We start from the raw sequence: 20,841 nt of genomic DNA on the forward strand, positions 1-20,841 counted from the left end.
TGTATTTTAAGCAGCTATCCTATTGGGATTTATACTATTATATCTATTATATAACACATAAAAATGATTTTTTAAAGGATATACCATTATTATTTCACTTCTTATGTTATATTTATTATGTTTATGTAAAATAAAAAATAATATTGTATTACAATATATGTTAATCACTTGTAAAATACTAGCAAATATTAATATTATTAACGAATTCAATTTGTAAAATTTATGTAAATTTAATTTTAATTATATTTTTAGTGTTAGTTCACCAGTGTTAACATTTCATCAGATTTAAATTATTAAGTTATTACTATTCATACATCTTGATTTAAATCTAGGATTAAAATATCTAACTATTAACTATAGATCAAATTTAGATAATAAGAATTCTAAACTTACTTTATAAATTAGTTATAGTAAATAATTTATTTGTAAGATAGATGTTCAATTTAAGTATTATATCTCTGGTACTTTTACTCTAATATATCCTATTTTTGGAAATAAATGTATGCAATATCTAAATTTGATATGATAACAAAATTCTTGAAATATTATGACTAAGACCTCTAATGTTTATAATCTAATAATATTTTAGCTTGTTTTGGTTTGGTAAATTTAATTATAGTCTTGTTTTACCCAAAGATGCACAATACTACTTTAAACATCCACACAAGTCTGTCTACTAGGCGGGTATAGTCTTTTTATTGTATCCGATACCTAGTAGGTCTAAAATTAGGGCAAGATAAAGTTAGACTACTAGGAAATAACATTTACAATCATTTTAAATGAATTGATAGTTATTACTAAATAATAATGAGATGGTAGTTAAAACGTCTACTGATTTTAAGAAACAAAAACTTCGTATTGGCTATAAGAAACCAATTCCTACGAACTTGACTAACCCTAATATTAGGAGCAAGAAAGTACAAATTCTGAAGCAAAGTATTTTGAAGTCAAGTGATACAGATGATATTAATAATAAAATTTTATTTTTGAATGAATGTCTGAGCTGTTTAACACATCATAATGACAATTCTAGAAGAGCAGCAGCTGCTTCTTTAATAGATATTACCAACAAATATCCAAAACTTATTGAAGAACATATGGACAAAGTTATGATATCAACATCTAATTGTTGGGTAGATCATGACTCAAGTATAAGGAAATATGTTCGACAATTCATATTGAAATTATTATGCAGTGAAAAAATTTCAAGATTATCTCCATTTAGTTCTCTTCTATGTATGCAAATCCGAGGAACTCTATGCCACTTTAGAAACGATGTTAGAATTGATGGTTTAAATTTTTTGAAAGACTTTATATCTTTGAATTTAGGTAGTTATAAATTTAAGTTTCACTCCCTTGAATCAATCCTAGAGTGGGCACCACTTGTATGTAAGATAGCATCATCAGCATCATTTGGAATATCCATAGATTTTATATATATCTCAATATTTACAATTAGAGAGTTGATATATGGAATAACTTCTGAATCTGTAGTTTATATTAAGCTGAAATCTAATGATAAATATGAAAATATTTTACAATGTTTAGCAAACTTATATAAAACAGTAATCAATATATTATTCAATATTATTAATTTAAGGGGACAAAGCACATATTTTTATTCTTCTAAGTCAAATAAGAGTCAGAGTAAATTTAATTTTAATTCGTTAAAACACCGCTATAATACATCAGAAGTTCCAAATATACCAATTTGTGTTCCACATGATAGGGATTCATTGTTTACATTCCTTGGTTGTTTATGCCTGGATAGCTTATCATGTATTTTACAGTATAATCATACAATTGAGGTGCCTAATTTGAAGCAGAATATTGTTGATATTATTAAGAAGATAAATCTTATGCATGAAACTTTGGAAAGTGAGATCCTTAATGAAAAAGTGATTATCTCACTATCCGTAATTGAAAAGATCCTTCTCTTACGCTTATCTTTATTATACCAATTAAAGTTAATTGAGAAATCAGATATCAATACTATATGTAAATTGGCTACTGAGTGTCTACAAATATATAATGTATTCATTAGAAATCCACATTTTGATGAATTATTGATAAATGGTGAACCCTTTGTTTCAAATAATATTGTGAATATAATATTAAATAGAAGTATAGAAATAATGATAAGGAGTGAAATGGACAAAGAATTAATTCGTGGTATACTTTCTCCAGCTAAGTGCATTTCAATAACAATACTTTCTATAATATTAGACTTAAAGGAATTATTATATCCTGAAAAATTGTTCATACCTAATAATTCAGAAGTAGATATTGAACTTAGTTCAGTTATGAAATTTGAATTAAATAGAGTTTTGGATAAAAGTTTTTTAAGTATAGATTCTGACAGTAATATAATACCTTCAATACAGCTGTATAAACTTAAATGGATATTTCATTACATGATAATGGGATATTATGGTAGATGTGAGGATTGGATTGATAAGAATAATACTCCACGAATTTCAATTTTTAAAAGTCTAATAGTAATGCCAATTATTGGGCATAAAGTTGGTTTTAAGACTTTAAATGACAATACTGCTTGTGAAAATAATACATTAAATCATTGGTATGGATTTGAAGTAATAATGTCATTATTTGAAGTACGTATAAGTAATTTGTACAGTAAAACATTTTACAAATGTGACAAAGAAATGGAATTACAAATAATCCGATTATGGATTTCAAATATTCCCCAGATGATATATATACTATACCAAGTATCTGTAACCAGCATTAAAAGTAAACCTACAAATATAATATGTGCATTATCTAGAATTCTTGAGTTATATCTCAAACGTCAAGTTCCAATAGAATTACCAATTGAAGATCTAACTACCAAAGTTTGTAAGGGACTCATACCTTTCCTGGTAGGTTCATCATCCAATACAAAGTCATTTGGAATGAATAGTACACCTTTAGCATGTATCCCATCTTTTTATCAAAAAGCTCTAATTTCAACAATTATTGAGTGGCCAATTATACCAATTAAATTCATTAAGATTCTTTTAAATAAAGTCATTGAAGACATAAACAATGGTACAAATTTAGAAATATCAGTGTTGATCATTCAAATATTAATAGTAAATTCAAAATTTGAAGTATTATCATTCGAACAAAGATTTAGTATGATTATAACAATACTAAAGCAGTGTAATTTTTACTATGAAGATTCAAGGTTAATCTTACGTTCTATAGCTGAAAATATTACACATCTTGCTTTTGATATTTTTGGATATCCTATTCTACAAAAAACAAGTGAAAAGTTATTTAATTTAACTATACAAACTAATTTAATTTCAAAATGGATCCTTCCATTATTTAAAAAAATAAAATGTGAGGATTGTTACAATACCCAAATAATTCAAAATTTTTGCATATTCTATTGGCATACTTTATTCTTAACAGTACCTATTAATGACAATATAACTATTAATTATAGAAATTGTGATAATTATATAGTCAAATATAAAAATATAAATAGTTTTTGGGATCAAATACTCGATATTATTACTGAATACTTCTCTATTGATACAGATAAACTTTTTCTAATCTCATCTGTATCTCACAGCTTTCAGTTGAATCTATACAACTTATTTTTGGGAGATATTAGGGAATGGAAAATTTCTGGATTAAAGATTTTTGTCAATGACTTAGATGAACTTTTATATATACTAAAACCTTCCTTTTTTATTCTAGAATTATCCTGGAGATCCTATCTAGCTCTGTTGCCAGATTTAGAAGATCCAACTGGTGATTTTGTCAAAATATCCTTTATAAATTCAACTGCATCAATTCTAAGAAATATTACAAAGCACCCTTTTCAAAAAAAAACGAATTTTAGCTCTCTTTTTAGTTTTACTTGTTTCTGGTGGCTATTTAGATCATTTTTCCCCTTTAATAGTGACTGGGATCCAATTTTAAATAGTATTTCCTCATCACTCGAAGATTTACCCTTCTCTGATATTGTATATATTTGTAATTTCTTTAGAGGTCAGTTAAAGAAATCTATATTGTAATTCAGGTAAATTATTCATTTTTTTCCTACACTTTGTAATCTTACACGTGATTCCACGTTTACACTGCATGCAGAAGTATTATTCATATTACTTTTAGAGTATAGAAGTATCGCAAAAGTGTTAGTCATAAATATTAAGTTTTTTCTTATGAGATTGTATAATAGTATATAATTGCATTGACGCATTTATGATACTGAGAATCTACAAATAAAATGGCTAAAGTTTATGACCCATTACAAAGCTATTTATGTTCAAATTATGAAAGATCTTCAATGAATTGTTTGTTTGAGCCAAGAACAATAGCTCTAGTAGGTGCAACAGAAAGAAAATTTAGTGTTGGGAGAGCATTATTTTTAAATATGATACAACAGCATCTAGAAGATGTTGTTGAGAATTCACATTTTAATTATACAGTTTATCCAGTAAATCCAACAAGAAAGGAGTGTTTTGGTAAGAAATGTTATGATTCTCTACTTAATATCCCAGTCGTAATAGATTTAGTGGTTATTGTCACACCAGCTAAGACTGTATTGGGAATTGTACAAGAAGCAGCAAAAAAAAAAGTACCAGCAATTTTAATTATATCATCAGGTTTCAAAGAATCTGGACCTGAAGGTATTGATAGAGAAAAAGCAATTTTAGATATAGCAAAGAAGAATGGGATAAGAATTTTAGGGCCTAATTGTTTAGGATTTATGAATGTAGCATATAACCTAAATGCAACATTTATTAATTGCATGGCATGCAGGGGAACAACTGCATTTCTTTCTCAGAGTGGAGCTTTATGTGCTGCTGTTTTAGATTGGGCTGTAAAAGTGAGGATCGGATTTTCAGCTTTTGTTTCAGTGGGTAGTATGTCTGACATTGATTGGGGAGATCTAGTGGACTATCTCGGACATGACCCAAATACTAAAATTATTCTCATGTATATAGAATCTATTGGAAATGCAAGAAAATTTTTGTCAGCAGCAAAGGAAATTGCTATATCTAAACCTATTATTGTAATAAAGGCTGGGAAAAGTAGAGCAGCTTATAAAGCTGCTGCTTCTCATACAGGATCACTAGTTGGGAATTATGATGCTTTTATTTCAGCAATGAAGCGTATTGGAGTTTTAGTAGTTGATACTATTGAGGAATTATTTAACTGTGCATTAGTACTTAACAAAATGCCACACCCAAAAGGTCCAAAGCTATTAATTTTAACTAATGCAGGTGGACCTGCAGTGATAGCTGCTGATGCCCTCGATATAAGTGGTGGTGAGCTATCAATACTTCCAAATTCTATAATAGATCGTATAGATCAAATTGCATCACCTGGTTGGTCAAAGTGTAATCCAGTTGATATACTTGGTGATGCTACCCCACAAGATTATGTAAATATCTTAAAAATATTAGGTGATGAAGAAGTTGGTGATGGCTTGCTTATAATTCTCTCTCCGCAGGATATAACTAACCCAACCCAAGTTGCAGAATTAATAATTCCAATAATAAATAAAATCAAAGAGAAGATACCAGTAATCTGCTCTTGGATGGGAGCTAATGAGGTTGCGATGGGACAAGAAATTCTTGTTAAAGCCGGAATCCCAGAGATAAGTAATCCAGATACAGCAGCTCAAACATTTGCACTTATATGGTGTCATGCAAAACACCTGAGGGAAGTGTATGAAACTCCACATTTAGAAGATGTTAAAACATTACTACCAAAAGCAAAAGAAACAGCATTGTCACTTATAGAATCAGCATTATCAAGAGGCCTCCTAACCCTGGGTGAGGTAGAGTCTAAACAAATTTTGAAAGCTTATGGATTACCAGTTAATGAAACATTCACATGTACTACTGAAGAAGAAGCTATAAAAGTAGCCCAGAAAATTGGTTATCCTGTTGTATGCAAGCTATATTCACGTACATTTACACATAAATCAGATATAGGTGGTGTATTCTTAAATATAAAAAGTGATGATGAATTACGTGAAGCATATAAAAGTATCAAATATAATGCTTATTCAGCAGGATCATATACAAATCAAGATGAAGTTTTTAGTGGAGTTACAATTGAGGCAATGTTATCTGGTCAAATATTGGAACTAATAATTGGAAGTACTACAGATTTGCAAATGGGTCCATTAATATTATTTGGTACAGGTGGAATATATGTCGAAATATTTAAAGATACTGCCATAGCATTGCCACCATTAAATGATACGCTAGCTAAGCATCTAATGATGAGAACAAAAATATACAAGGCTTTTGGATGTAGTTCAAAACGATTCCCATATGTAAGCATCGATGAGCTAGCACTTATACTTACTAGGTTTAGCAACATGGTTGTTGATCTATCGTGCTATGTGTTAGAGTGTGATATAAATCCGTTATGTATTAGTATTAAAAATGACCAACATAGTACTAATACATTATTTTCAAACAACATTAGTGTACTTGATGCAAGATTTACACTACGCTCATCAATATTAGATACAAGTCCACTAGTAATAAGGCCATATCCAAAAGAATATATATGGACATATAAAATACCAACTTTAAGCGAATCACTATCATCTGCAGAAAACGATCATACATTACTAATTAGGCCTATTCAAGCAGCAGATGAACCAAAAATGATCGAATTTCATAAACAACTTTCTACAGAAAATATTAAAAAACAATATGTCCCAGATGTGTCATTTACAGATTTAATTGCACATCAAAGGTTAATAGCCATATGTTGTGCAGATTACGACAGAAGTATATCATTAGTAGCTATTTCAGAAGATGAGTGCATATTTGGCATTGTTAGAATGCATAAATTACCTGCAAGACCGAATAGAGCTGATATTCGGATTGTTGTAATGAATAAATATCAAAGCTTAGGCATAGGTAGATTTTTACTTACAAGGGCTGTTGATGTTGCTGAAAGTGAAGGTATTGAAGTACTTTCCGCCCATGTTCTAGATGAAAATACTGGGGCATTAAAAGTACTTAGACAACTAGGGTTCACAATGGAAAGAGTTGACGAGTATTATTATTGTCAATTAATATTAACCGACATAAGGCATACAAATACTCAGATAACATTGCCAGGTGTTACACTAGCAAGCCCTCATAAAATTATGTAAATTCAGACTTTATCACTATTAATATTGCTAAAGGTTTATACATAAAACCTCCTACTTTACTAAACAAATCATCTAATAATAAATAAAAATTGATTTGTAACTTAAATTCCACCTTTTTTAATTATAACTCATCTTTATGATTTGATATTCTAGAACCATTTGCTGCACGTTTTGTAAAGGTTGGTAATTTCTGTCCTGGGATATTAATAAAACGAGCATCCCCACCCATAACCTTATCTAATAAATCTTTAATAGTATCTTTATTAGCTATTTGTAATTCTCCTTCAAGATCTCTTGGAAGTAAAGTAAACTTCAATCTCTTGTTTGTTCCAAGGATTACAGCTGAAGGCAATTTAATTTGATCATCATTTCCCTTAAATAATTTGTAAAATTCAGTTTCAATTGAAACATCCATCCACATCCACCTAAAATTAGTACCTCTACCAGATATATGGGGTGTAAATAATTCCTTTAATTCCTCTAGCATAGTTTGTTCATCACTTGTAAGTTCTTCTCCATTCTTAAGATAAATTACACAGAACGTCTTATGCTTACTACAAATATCCCCATATGACAACCCTGTTAATTCAGGAATACTTTGTTCAAGCCATGGTCTAGCCAATGCACTTTGTGATCCATCATGATCTGAAAAGCCACCTCCCATCACAAAAGTCTCTGCATATACATTTAAATATTCAAATAATGATGCAAATTCAATTTTACCCTTGTAAACTTCAGGTTTCTTAAATTCACTTTTATATACCATAATATGAGGAAATTTGTTTATTTTATATTTTTTCGAAATACTTATGGAATTTTCATTAGTAGAGCAATTTGGGATAAAACCAAATAACAATTTCTTGTCAAACTCATTTGCTAGTGCATGTATTATAACTGGAGGAGTTGATTTTTCACTAAATATTAAAACTTTAGGTACTGAAATATGTATAGTTAAAAATTCTTCAATTTTCACTAACTTTGCTTCCTTATCATTTACAGAACTCAATGTAGTAACTTTATCTTTGGGTACAAACCTTAAAACTTGATTTTTAAAAGATTTCTCATTTTTATCACCAATATATTCAAAATTTGGAATTGGTAAAACTGGGTATATTATTAATTTATCAAGATAACCCTGTTTCTCACAAAATTTTTTAAATTCTGTACAGTCTATAGCTGTAACTTTAATAATACCCTTAAGTTCCTTTGCAGCAGTATTGTACCAACCCAATAAATTACTCACACTATCCTTATTATTAGAACTGTAAAAAAAGACAGTGACAACATAATTTTTACGAAGCTTACTAAGCATAGTATCAAAATTTGAAGAGGTCAAAATCTGTATATCATGTTGCATGGGATCCAAAACTCCGGTACTAGCAATGCATGCAGTACACATAGCAAGGAAAATTGCAGCAATTTTCTTTATTTTCAGCATATTTAAGGAGAAAGTTATTTTGGAGTTATTTTTTCAACAAAACAATACCTTAAACAAATCCATGTGGGAAATAAATACCCCTCTTATTGCGCTCTCTTTTAAATGCTAGCTCAGAAACTATAAAGAACCCGGGTATTTTTGATTTAAGAATCTATTCAATAATAAATATTATGTAATATCCCAAAGTAGAAAAAGAGGAACAAGACAAGACTGAAACTGGATTCTATTTAAACATTTATATCTAATATACGACATATTTGTATTTTAAATAAGTATATACAATATTATATAAGTTCTGCAATATTATATATTAGTCACATTACACAGTAATGGTACACTTAGAAATTTTATTCAAAACATTGCAATAATGAAATACTAAAAAACTTGATACTTTTTTGTTGTAAATTCAGTAATATAAATGTGGAAATTAAGGATTATTATATATTGTATAAGATAATGATCCTATTATAATTAAAATTATATATTGGATTTATAAGTTACAATATTGAAATATTTAATTGTACAATACTTGATTTTGATTCAAATAATTATATTAGAGCTTTCAAATTTATTGTAAAGTACATTTAATAATAGTTATTCCAAACATTACTTTGATAATAAAAAAAGGAGATATTGGTAATCGACTAGTACAATTTATAGTTATTAAAGTTTGTATTTAGATAAGTTCAAAATTTATAAAGAAATATAGTATAGAAATACTAAAATTTTTGAAATAAAAAAAAAGTATCAATTTAACTAATTTTCTTTTTAATATAAATAAATATACAAAGGAAGCTTTTAAAAAGTAATCTACTCTCAATTAACAATAATAGATAAATAATTGTGATTCATAACATTCCTTTATTTTAAAAATAACTTTTAAAGGAATTTTCTTATGAACTATATAAAATATAGAATCTAATAAACTTCAAAAAAAATTATTATTTTAAATAAAAAGATTATTCAGTCACTTTTTGATAAATATAAAATTTATTACAACAAAAAAGATAAATATATATGATTCTGAGATTATTACAAAATAATCATATCTGGTTGTATTATTGAACTATTAATAGATTTGTGTGGAAGTATAATTGCAGAGTTTATAAATGCTTCATTATTAATAGTAACATCTTCACCAAATACAGAAAGCCCATTAATTCTTACCCACTTCCCAATTCTTGAATTCCAACCAATAATTGAAGATTTTATCTTAGAAAAATCTTCTATTATAGTTTTATCAAAAATTATGCAATTTTCAAGTCTAACACCTCTACCAATAATACAATCTTTCCCAATTACAACACTTGGTCCAATTAAACAATCCTTACTAATTTGTGATGTTGGATGAATAATAACATTTTCAATAATATTATAACTTTCATTAGATTGTGCAAGTTCCAGTTTATTCATCTCAATCATTCTTTCTAGTAATTTAAAATTATTTAAGTAATTGGAATTCAGGAAATTCTGTGATATAACTTCTGATTTTATCATTTCTCTATTCTTTTGTATTGTCAAATCATCATAATTCACAATTGGATCTAATTTATCTTCCTCATATAAAAATAACTTTGAACTTTTCTTCGTATAATACTCCATACTTTGGAGATATTTTAGAAATAACTGTGTACCATAAAGGAAGTCTGCAGGGATTCCAACATCAGCCCATATATTTATTTCATTAGTCAAAAATCTTAAACAATACAAGGATTTACGAGCAGCTATTTTAGGAAATATATTTTTTTCTATTGAAACTGCTATATTTGGTTCAATTAAATTTAATATAGATGGTGATAATATATATAATCCAGCATTAATAAAATTTCCAATATATTTCTGTGGTTTCTCAATAAATTCCTCAACAAGACCAGTATCTCTATCATGAACTACTACTCCATATTTAGATGGATCCTCTACTTGTTTAACAAGAATTATACCTTCACATTTCCTTTGGTGATCACAGTTTAATTTACTATACATAGTTAGTATCTCCTCCAATGGAAAATTACAAACTATATCAGAGTTACAAACAAAAAATGGTTCATTTGTAATAATATTATCTTCAATAAACCTTTTGGCTAATAATATTGGACCAGCTGTTCCTAGTGGCTTTTCTTCAATACTAGCATTAATTTTTACCCCATATTTTTTCTCAATATTTTTAATTGGTTCTCTAAGCTCTTCTGATAAATAATTTACTGCTAGAATTATATTCTTCACTCCCACTTCTACAAATTGAGATATTTGAAATTCTATTAATGGAATATTGCAGAGTTCAATTATTGGCTTTGGTTTGCTTAATGTTAATGGGCGGAGGCGAGATCCAAATCCTCCAGATAGTATAATTGCTTTCATTTTTAAAATTCCTAGAAAATCTTATTTAGGAAGTTGTAGCACTTACTAGATATACAAATAGTAATTAAATTCAAAATAATTGAACTATGATTAGATTGGAGATGAGGTAATACTAGAAAAGTATGCAAATAAAACTTAGCGCTATCTAGGGAAGAATTTATTTAAAAAAAAGGAAAAAAAAGAATAAAGTGAAGAATTTGCCAAACTAAAGTGTTAATATAAAAATAGAAATATTACAAGTAAATTAATCATTGATCTAAAGTACATCAATAAATTACCATTTAAATAATAATCTTAGGAAGAAAAAGAAGAAAGATAAAAGTAAATTTTGAATTTTCATAATATGTATTTAAATTTGTCTAGAATAGAGATTCAAGCTAATTACTTTGACAGAGAGTCTTTCATTATAGAAAATGCATCAAATGAGCTAAATGGGCACTTTTTCTCCTTATTCTGTAGAACGTCAACATTTTCTGTGTTGCAAGGATTAGTTTGCAAATTGTTTATAATTATATCATTAACTAGATTATTATTGGATTGGTTATTATTCAAATGAACTTGATTAGTATTCAACTGATCTATTATAGAATCTTCAGCTTCAAATGATTCTGTTCTTTCAAATGATTGCAAACAATTATTAATAGAATTATTAAAATTTGATAAATCAAATAGATTACTAACATTATCAGTAGATATATTATCATATAATTTTGCAATAGCCTGCTTAGCAGTATTTATTCTAGCTATCCTTGAAGTACTTTCAGTTGAAGATTTGCATGTTGAATTGATACCAGGGTCAGACAAAATATTACTCAACTCCATTAAAGGATTATTATTTTTGTTGTCTTTCTTGACGTTTTTAATATTTTCTTGAATAATATTTATATCCCTTGTATTTGCAATATCTAATAAATCTGAATTTAATTCGTTTATTAAGTCATTTTTACTAATTGAAATTAATTTTTCTGTCTTATCTTTATTTTCGATTGTGTTATTTTTCTCTTGACCATTACTTTTTGTATCTAGTGTATCTAAGTAATAGTCTGATATAAATTTACGTGGATCTTCGTTTCTATTTAGTAGTAATATTGGAGGTTCTAAGTTCTTTGGTACATATAATTTAAATTCATATTTATCACGTATCCATTGTTCAACAACACTATGTTGTTGATTATTCCAGCTTGGTCTCATAAATCCAGTTGGTAACTTGTACTCATAATACATATTAGATAATTCATTGCCAATAATACTGCAGCGTTCAATCCACTCATTTTGCCATGTATCTAGTGATATACTTTTAACTTTTGAAATATGTACACCTAAGTGACGGTGGATTCCACTACAATCAATACAAATAAGTATTCCTAAATTGATAGATGCCCATCGAGGAGTTTTAGCACCACAATCTGCACATATCTTATTTCCAGGTATAGCACTTAATCGTTCAGAAAGACTTAAAGTTCCATTATTGTTTGAATTTCTACTGAATGAAAGTGTCTTTCTGGTAGTTCCAATACTACGCATAATTAAAGTTATAATTTATCTAAAGCATCCAATAAAGCTCTAAGATTCTCGTAACTATCCAATTATTCTATACTATATAATAATAGAGCCACCTTAAATATATATTGATGTCGAGGTTAGCTAAATCCTTTTATATAAAAATAAAAGTATAGGGAATTTTTTATTTTGGCGCCTAATATTATATATTTATAAGAGTAAAGTTTGGAGACCCAAAAGTTCATTTCTCATTATATATATATATTGTATATATATATATATATATATATATATATCTTATTAGTTATAAGTTCTTATTGGCTAATAAGAAACAAATATATGCAAAGGAGACATAATGGTAAATCGATAGATTTATCCTCTAGTTCACTCTTCAAATATAAGCAATATAGACCAAATCTAATTTCAAAAAATAATGCATTAATGTCAAATAAGCAAATAAATATACCATCCTCATGTATATATAATAAAGGACAAAAGATAACAAGTAGTATAAATTTAGGAAGAGAGAGTTTTGTGGGTCTAAATTGTAGGATTTATCTATATAGTGATAGATGTGGTAATGGGAACTGTTCTAGATATAAGAATTGTGATGATATTATAACAAATTTTGATCGAGCAATATATTGGAATAATATGGCATTAGTTGATATGCTATATCCAGATGATGAAGACTTTGTACAATGTCCTATATGTTTAGAATCTGATTTGGTATCTCCAAGAATAACAAGATGTGGCCATATTTTTTGTTGGCCTTGTATTCTACGAAACATATATGAAAAAGATCTGAAATACTTATGTCACTGTAAATGTCCAATTTGTTTTTCATCTGTTATTTTGAAAGAATTAGTACCTGTAAGATTTCAACCAATTAGAGTAATAAAATGTGGAAGTACTACAAATCTATGCCTATTATTTCGGGAACAGTCCGAACCAGTGGCATATTTAAAATCTGATTATTTGAGAAAAATAGGACTCAAGAAATTACTTTGTGAAGAAGATTCTGGAGTGCAATTTCAAAGGATATGTTTGCTAAACAATAGGGAAAATTTATTGAGGAATGATCTTTTAATGTTAGAATCTAAGCGTTTTAAAATTTTCGAGGATTCTGAACTAGAGAATTTGGAAGATGAGTTATTTTATATTGATGAATGTATAAATATAGTGAGGAGTAATTTCAAAGATTTTGATCAAATTACATATAATAAACATAATATGGATAATAAAGGACACATTTCAATTGTTTATTATAATGAGAATGAACTAGCTCAAATTTTAGCAACTAATGATTCAAACAGATATAGTGTAAGTACAAGAGGTAGTTTTAGCCTTTCTCCAACAATTTCTTTAACACAGTCGAGTGAAAAAATTAGTTCATCTTCTATATATTATTTTTATCAAACATATGATGGTCAATTATGTTTTTTAGATCCATTTTATTTGAGAATTTTATGTTACGAATACGGGGATATAGAGGATCTTCCCCCTATACTGACTGATGTCTTAGTTATAGGTATGAAGGAGTTGGTTTTAGTTGATAATATAAGAAAACAATATAAATATCTTAATCACTTGCAACCGGGTTCTAAAATATTCTTATTACATATTGATATAACCCCATTTATAAAAGATGAGACTAAACAGGTATTTAAAAAGGAACTTTATAGAAGATATTCTAAATTGAAAAGTGGAATTAAAACTAAGAACCAAATTATAGGGGACGAAGCTCATTTTTGTAATAAATACCACTTGTTTGAAAGAAGTAATCATGAATTAAATAGTCTCTTTAATAAGAATACTACGAGAAGTGAATTAATTAATTCAACTTTTGATATAAATAATGTTTTAATAGATACTCCAGAAATTGGAGAAGATACAAATATACAGCTTGAAAAATATTTATTAAAATGTGATTCAAATAATGAGGTTAGATTAACGGTAGAGAATAAATATTTTGCAGATAATAATAAATTTGAATCTACGGATGCAGTATTTCCTACTTTAGTGAATAACAATTCTAATATATCCAAGATAACAAAGAATACAGATTCATTTTTGAATGCTGTTAAATTTAGCAAGTTTGATTATGACTTCCCAAAGCTATCTAAATCTTTTAATTTAAGAACAAAGTGAGTACTGGATATACTTGGATTTTTATCTACTATTATTTTTATTAATATTAAGGTAAAATAGACATTAGTGGTTTGGTTTGTTTATTTTTAAAGTATTTACACAAAACTACTTAAAATCTATAGAAAATTTATTATTGTTAAGGTATATTAGGATCATGCACCTATTTTTAACAGAATAAAAATAAAAAACTATCAGATCATTTTAAGTCTAAAACTTTTCTTTTTCTAAAGATATATTCAAAAATACTATATACTCAAAATTCCCAATATAAAATATCTGATTTGATGAGTTAATTTACGATTTATTGTAAAGAAATATTCAACTTTTTTGGACAAATTTATGGGATAAGAACATTAAGAAGAGAATTATTGTTCTACACTTGAATTTAATAAATTAGACTACATATCATTTTTGAATTGTTAAATATATTTGTTTAATCTAGTATTTAAGTCGATATTTGATTACTTTTAGAAAAGTTTTGCTATTTCATTATACTAAAATGGTCTAAAAAATAATACTTGTTAGTCTCGATGGATTATATGGAAAGACATAAATGAAATATTTTTTCTTAATTAAAACTATATTATTGGAGATATACCTTGATATCTACATGTATATATATATATACTGAATTTCAAGGTATGGTACTCCTTTGAATTGAAATTTTGATTATGTATTAAATTTTGAATAATCCTTAAATTATTGGAACTTATCAAATATTAATTGTTTATTAAACTTTATATGTATTAACTAACTCTCTTTTATATGAAATAGATTTATTTTTTAATTGTTGAAACTTAAAAGTGATCTTTTGATGACTTTTTTGAAGTTTCAATTTGGATTAAGTTATTCCTAGTATTTTGTATTAAAGATTAAAATAGTCAATCTGGTAATAATTTTAAGTCGGATAACATATATCGTCTTCTTAATTTTATTAATAAAGTGGAAATTATTCTTATATATGCAATTATTATTTAATATTTAACATAAATAATAAATAATTAGAGTTAATTGTATTTAATTTACAATATTTGTAATTTTTAATGGAGCTCAAGTATAATGGATCATTTTTTCTGAAAATATTGTATACATTTAATATTAAATTCCAATTTTAAAGAATTAATCTGGATTATATTTTATAGTTCTTATTACATCTAGAATCTTTTACTATTTTTACTGAAAATATACAATGACTAGTATAGACTTGAATTTTAACATAAAATCAATACCTAATTAAATTATAATTTCTGCAGCAATTAAATATAAGATATATGAAAGTTTAATAACTTCTCACTAATTTATGTTATCAATTCTGAAAAAATTCTACTATGTTAAGTTACTACAAACAGTTTTCTTGCAACTACTTTACTGTAAAATAATATATAAAACACTGTAAAGTAACTACTAATCAACTTATATAGTTTGAACTATGTAATTAAGGTATATTTGTATATAGCAAAAGTAAACCATTGCTTGGTATAAAATTACAATTATATTACGGCTTCTCTAAAATGAGCACAAGTTTCATTGTCTCTTATAATACACTAACTACTTTATAAGTTTCATATGTTTGTATATTTGAAGATCTATATAATTTTGCAATATTTCAAATTTAAACTAGAGAACAATTAGTCTTTTGATTGAGGAAAAAGTGCGCAGACAGGGATTCGAACCCTGGAGTACACGTGTACACCAGATCTTAAGTCTGGCCCCTTAGACCGACTCGGGCATCTACGCGAATACAGGCATCTCCTTTATCTGAAGGGTCATGTTAAATGAATATAAAAGTTCTCTAACTTTATATATATCTGAACTTTTTCTATAACCTGTCTTAAAATGGCAATTAAATATATTACTCTAGGAAATACTGATATAGTAAGAGTTATTAGTACTGCAAGTCAGAAACTAAAGTGAAAAAGTTCCAAATTTATATAATAAAAGTAAAGAACTTCAAAGGTTTAATAGTACTAATCAAAGAAAGCTGAAATACACTATACAGAAATTAATTATAAAAGTACCTAGTTTCAACAAGATTAAGTAATGAAAAGGTGAACAAATATCAAAAGATTGAATTATTTGAAAGATTATGATATGATGGACTAAAAAGGAAGCTAAAGTAGAAACTCTCTATAGGATAATTGCTTAAAGTCTTGTAAAAATAAAATTAAAACATGGATATATAACATTTCTAAGGTTAAATTATCATATTGGTTATAGTAATAGCTTTACAGACCTAGGAAGTTAGTTTTCTTGCTAAGTTTATACAAATTGCAAGTTAATAGTTTACAATGTAGATATTATCTTTGGTTCTGCTGAGCCTTAAGCTGCAATTGAGCATGATTTAGTTTATTTTTTAAGTCACAATGTTCACTTTTTATTTTCTCAAAACGATCTTCTAAAATTTGGCGTTCTTCTTCAACCATTGATTGGAGATATTTGAATTGTTTTAATTTGAGTTCTAACCTATTAAGAGTAATATCTATCAATTGAGGCATCAAATTTAAAATTTCATTTTCTTCCCAATTAGCTAAATCTTTTGCTCGTTTAGCAGCACTCTCAAGAGCTATAGAGCATACTTCTTGAACTCCCTTTTCACCTAAAAGAGCTGAGCTTGGCCACTCCGCAGATGATATACAAGGTACAAATTTCGGTAAAAATGGATTATTTATAGGATTCGTTACATTTTCATTTGTAATATCATTTGCTACTTCTCTATTATTTTCTTTAATGCTCAAAGATTGTGTATCTATATTTTCTTCTATGTATTCTTGATTAATTTTTATATTTGAATTTAAGTTATCTATATATTCTCCAGTAGTTTCTCCTTTCGAGTAATCCTGGCTATCTTGGGTTTTCTCTTTAAATCCTTCAATTTCTAGGATTTTACCAAGAGCTGACTTGGCAGCTGAAGCAGCTACTACAGGGTTTATGATAGAGGCTACTAAAGCTATTTGTGTCATTAAAGGATTACTTACATCCATAAAAGGGAAAGAAGTTTTTGTATGTTTAGAAGGATTTACATTCCTCATGAAAGGTTCTTCGATAGGTATCTGTATAAAGTAAGCTACACATTCTTGAGGAGTTCTATTATTTCCAACATAATGAGATACTGCATCCCAATCATCACCATGCAATTCAATACCTTCAATAAGTCTTTGAACTTCTTCTTGAGTCCATGTTGCAATACCAAGTGGACCTGCCTTCATAACATCTTCTGGAGACTTTGCAGCTGCAGTAACAGGTAGATCAACTTTAAGAAAGTGACCTCCATGAAGAATAGATGGAAATCTTCCTTCTGAATAGCATCTAACACACCATACACATCTATCTAACGCTGCCATAGATACTCCCTGAACAACACCAGCTCGTAGGATATAATAGCAGTACATACAAGGTTTGTTACATGAGATGCATTGAGCAACTAAACTTGTTGCAAAAGGATTATTAATTGTATTCTCATCAATGCGACTTATTGGAGTAATATCATATTTAGAGTTGTTTTTAGGCCAAGATGCTAAATCTTTCATTTTATAATCCATTAACTTGCGAGTTTTAGGTGGAAAGGTTTTAGGATCAGCCTGAAAATTAATAAGACCCCAAAATTCCAGATATACATGTAATTGTAGTAATACAGATATATCTCCAGTATAGGGAATACGCCTCCTGCACTCTGTAACTGTTAAATATTGCCTAGGAGTCTTTCTGTACAAACTTATAATTTCATTTCTTAAAGCTTTGTACTCCAATAATCTCGTATCATCTATAAGAGACCTCATACTGTCTAAATTTTCTTTACCATCTGATCCTCCTTTATCTTGAGGTGAAGTTTCCTTTATTTCGGATCTAAATATTGGTTCTAGCATTTCTATCTCAATAGGGTGCACCTTATCCATATCAAACCAATCACTACAAGAAGGTAACTCAATAGGAATTTCCTTCGTAAGATCTTCTAAATCTGTATCCTCTGGTCCTTCATTTTGAGTCTCAGTAGATGGTTCCTTAATTTGATACATTTGAGCCATAGATTCAGGCATGGGTTTTACTTGAACTAGATATGCAGAATTGAAATTAGGATCATATGGATAGTAAGCCCGAGTTGAGAACTTCTCCTTTGAAAGTAATAGTGAATTGGCATATGTTCGAGGAGGTTGTTGTACTACATTTGGAGCTATGGGGATTGGTTGTGGAGGTAGGAATACAGGGGTATGACCCACTTGAGAGATCCCACTGTATCCAACAGGTGAAGAAGAAGAAGCACTACCAGAAGTATTTATAGAACGAGTATGATGATCGTTATAGTGGTTATGTTCATCCTCATTCTCCCCTACTGTTACTGCTGAAGATGTCTCTTGATCAGATAACATCTGACTACTCTTTACATACTCTTCCTTTGAACGTCTCAATTTAGATCTTCCAGACTTATATCCAGCACTATTAGATATTAATTTCTTAGCTTCTGTTTCTAGTTTGTCTAATGTTTCGATAACCTCTTCATCATCCACAGACTCATCAGATAGAGCTTCTAACTGATCCTCCCTAGCTTCCAAAGAACTGTCAACTCGCATATTTACAACTTCAACAACTTCAACCTTACGTGCAGAGGATGGGAAACAATTTAATAGTAAAGCTGCTCTAGATTCTTCCATAGCTGACTTTGCATCTCGATTTGCAAATGAGACTGCTCTCTTCCTACGCTTCTGCTTATTCGATCCCTCATCTTGGTATGTCCCATCTTCTGCTTTTAAGCGGATCCGAAGTTTAGGACCTAATGGTGAGTCACCATTTCCCATTTTCTAATTATCTTTATCACAAATTTCTTCAATAACACCTCGTGCAACATTTAAAAAATTACCACGTTTACGTCTCGTCTTGTGTTAGTGTACCGGAATCAAGTTATCAAGTGCTATTATGTGGAATATCGTGATTTAAAGAATAGTATGGGGGACTATCATGAGATTGTTTAATACTATAATATTAGATATTTGCAATTAGTATTTAATTTAATTATGTGTGATTCCATTCAATCTATCTCATTATCATATCTTATTTCACTTTAAATTACCATCAGTATCCTCTACACTCTTGTGTTATAAGCTGTAGTACATGCCTTCGCAAGCCACAGCGAAGTGAACATTTGCCTTGATACACAATTTTACATGTGATATCTTGAATTGAAGCTATAAGAATAGCGATAGAAAGTTTCTTAGAATCAGTTGAGCTCTTAAGCCAGTGTAAAGGCAAGTTGAAAGTAATATATAAATTTTTTGTATTATCAATTTCTAGAAGAGTTTCCGAAGATAATAAGGGGTATGAAATTTTAATGCCATGTAACTTCCCTACTTTTCCTTGAATATTCATTCTTGAATTGAAAGCAATTGATAGTTCTTGATAGAAGTGAGAAGCAAGAGAGTTTTGAAGTGTACTGTTGTTGCAACTTTCAATAACTACTAAAATATCATCAATATTTAAATTATTGGGGTAATAAAACCAAATAGTTTCCGAATTTAAGTGTATACATTCAACAGCTTTGTGAGTCTCAAAGTGTATACTTGAATGAATGTTAATGCTGCTGATATCATCTAAACTAGAAAAAGTAATGTATCTGATCATATTCAATATGTTGCCAGAATATAAACATAATCTTAAACAAGAAGTAAGCATAATAAATGCAAATGATTTTATATTACTATAATCCAATTTGTTGCAGTTTGAATATCGTTCATTTAGTACAGATATTGGAATTGAGATAGTTAAGTGATAATCATCTTCACCTAATTCACTTTGGTTCAATTTATCTTCTTGTTCCACTTCAAATTCATCATCACTTAATAATCCAAAGTTATTGGTAATTTTAATATCTAAAAGTTTCCTGTAGTGCTCAATGAGTTGTTTTCCATCATTCCAAAGTTTATGAATATGTTTAGCTTTAGCTTCAATGATCACATATTTAATATGTCCATAAGCTAATGTTTTATTATTTTGGGGACCAAATTGCAAATATAACCGGTATTCAAAACTATCGCGATCATATATAGTCTCTATTTCTTTATTATGCAGTAGATAATGGCATGCAATATTTTTGTTCTTGTTCCCATCATCACGTATATACTCTACCAGATCCTTCAACCTTTTTTCAATAATAGGATGACTGCAATCTTTAACTAGCTCATTCATCGATTATTAGAACTCCTACTATGTAATGCATTTGAAAATTTTGGTTTATAAGAGCTCAAATAAATATTAAGCCCAG

The 20,841-nt window shown here is 28.3% G+C and overlaps 8 protein-coding genes and 1 non-coding gene across 9 annotated transcripts, besides 11 other annotated features; 3 read left to right on the forward strand and 6 right to left on the reverse strand.

Moving 5' to 3' along the window:
- Window positions 1-106: 106 nt before the first annotated feature.
- Window positions 107-145: a sequence feature (AT_rich).
- A 38-nt stretch (window positions 146-183) lies between these two features.
- Window positions 184-251: a sequence feature (AT_rich).
- A 561-nt stretch (window positions 252-812) lies between these two features.
- CMU_012990 (uncharacterized protein) lies at window positions 813-4,031 on the forward strand (the record flags this gene model as incomplete). The annotated part of the gene is made up of 1 exon (XM_002140938.1): window positions 813-4,031. One exon carries the CDS (start codon window positions 813-815, stop codon window positions 4,029-4,031), a length of 3,219 nt encoding a protein of 1,072 aa, XP_002140974.1.
- Window positions 964-988: a sequence feature (AT_rich).
- Window positions 1,572-1,599: a sequence feature (AT_rich).
- Window positions 4,032-4,243: 212 nt separating the features above from the next.
- On the forward strand, window positions 4,244-7,144 carry CMU_013000 (acetyl-CoA synthetase, putative; the record flags this gene model as incomplete). Its single annotated transcript, XM_002140939.1, has 1 exon — window positions 4,244-7,144. The coding sequence occupies one exon, from the start codon at window positions 4,244-4,246 to the stop codon at window positions 7,142-7,144; it is 2,901 nt and encodes a 966-aa protein (XP_002140975.1).
- Window positions 7,145-7,265: 121 nt separating this feature from the next.
- On the reverse strand, window positions 7,266-8,582 carry CMU_013010 (uncharacterized protein; the record flags this gene model as incomplete). Its single annotated transcript, XM_002140940.1, has 1 exon — window positions 7,266-8,582. The coding sequence occupies one exon, from the start codon at window positions 8,580-8,582 to the stop codon at window positions 7,266-7,268; it is 1,317 nt and encodes a 438-aa protein (XP_002140976.1).
- Window positions 8,583-9,045: 463 nt separating this feature from the next.
- Window positions 9,046-9,068: a sequence feature (AT_rich).
- A 202-nt stretch (window positions 9,069-9,270) lies between these two features.
- Window positions 9,271-9,368: a sequence feature (AT_rich).
- A 115-nt stretch (window positions 9,369-9,483) lies between these two features.
- Window positions 9,484-9,539: a sequence feature (AT_rich).
- A 20-nt stretch (window positions 9,540-9,559) lies between these two features.
- Window positions 9,560-9,601: a sequence feature (AT_rich).
- A 13-nt stretch (window positions 9,602-9,614) lies between these two features.
- Window positions 9,615-10,940, reverse strand: CMU_013020 (nucleotidyl transferase family protein; the record flags this gene model as incomplete). Its single annotated transcript, XM_002140941.1, has 1 exon — window positions 9,615-10,940. One exon carries the CDS (start codon window positions 10,938-10,940, stop codon window positions 9,615-9,617), a length of 1,326 nt encoding a protein of 441 aa, XP_002140977.1.
- A 381-nt stretch (window positions 10,941-11,321) lies between these two features.
- On the reverse strand, window positions 11,322-12,464 carry CMU_013030 (uncharacterized protein; the record flags this gene model as incomplete). The annotated part of the gene is made up of 1 exon (XM_002140942.1): window positions 11,322-12,464. One exon carries the CDS (start codon window positions 12,462-12,464, stop codon window positions 11,322-11,324), a length of 1,143 nt encoding a protein of 380 aa, XP_002140978.1.
- A 228-nt stretch (window positions 12,465-12,692) lies between these two features.
- Window positions 12,693-12,736: a microsatellite.
- A 43-nt stretch (window positions 12,737-12,779) lies between these two features.
- Window positions 12,780-14,591, forward strand: CMU_013040 (uncharacterized protein; the record flags this gene model as incomplete). Its single annotated transcript, XM_002140943.1, has 1 exon — window positions 12,780-14,591. The coding sequence occupies one exon, from the start codon at window positions 12,780-12,782 to the stop codon at window positions 14,589-14,591; it is 1,812 nt and encodes a 603-aa protein (XP_002140979.1).
- Window positions 14,592-14,620: 29 nt separating this feature from the next.
- Window positions 14,621-14,641: a sequence feature (AT_rich).
- Window positions 14,642-15,556: 915 nt separating this feature from the next.
- Window positions 15,557-15,636: a sequence feature (AT_rich).
- Window positions 15,637-16,243: 607 nt separating this feature from the next.
- On the reverse strand, window positions 16,244-16,328 carry CMU_013050. Its single transcript has one exon. It is a non-coding gene; the product is annotated as a tRNA-Leu (tRNA).
- A 560-nt stretch (window positions 16,329-16,888) lies between these two features.
- On the reverse strand, window positions 16,889-19,381 carry CMU_013060 (SWIRM domain-containing protein; the record flags this gene model as incomplete). Its single annotated transcript, XM_002140944.1, has 1 exon — window positions 16,889-19,381. One exon carries the CDS (start codon window positions 19,379-19,381, stop codon window positions 16,889-16,891), a length of 2,493 nt encoding a protein of 830 aa, XP_002140980.1.
- Window positions 19,382-19,655: 274 nt separating this feature from the next.
- Window positions 19,656-20,765, reverse strand: CMU_013070 (uncharacterized protein; the record flags this gene model as incomplete). The annotated part of the gene is made up of 1 exon (XM_002140945.1): window positions 19,656-20,765. The coding sequence occupies one exon, from the start codon at window positions 20,763-20,765 to the stop codon at window positions 19,656-19,658; it is 1,110 nt and encodes a 369-aa protein (XP_002140981.1).
- Window positions 20,766-20,841: the final 76 nt, after the last annotated feature.

Source organism: Cryptosporidium muris, genomic scaffold (assembly GCF_000006515.1).
Source record: "Cryptosporidium muris RN66 scf_1106632373475 genomic scaffold, whole genome shotgun sequence".
NCBI classification, from domain to species: domain Eukaryota; phylum Apicomplexa; class Conoidasida; order Eucoccidiorida; family Cryptosporidiidae; genus Cryptosporidium; species Cryptosporidium muris.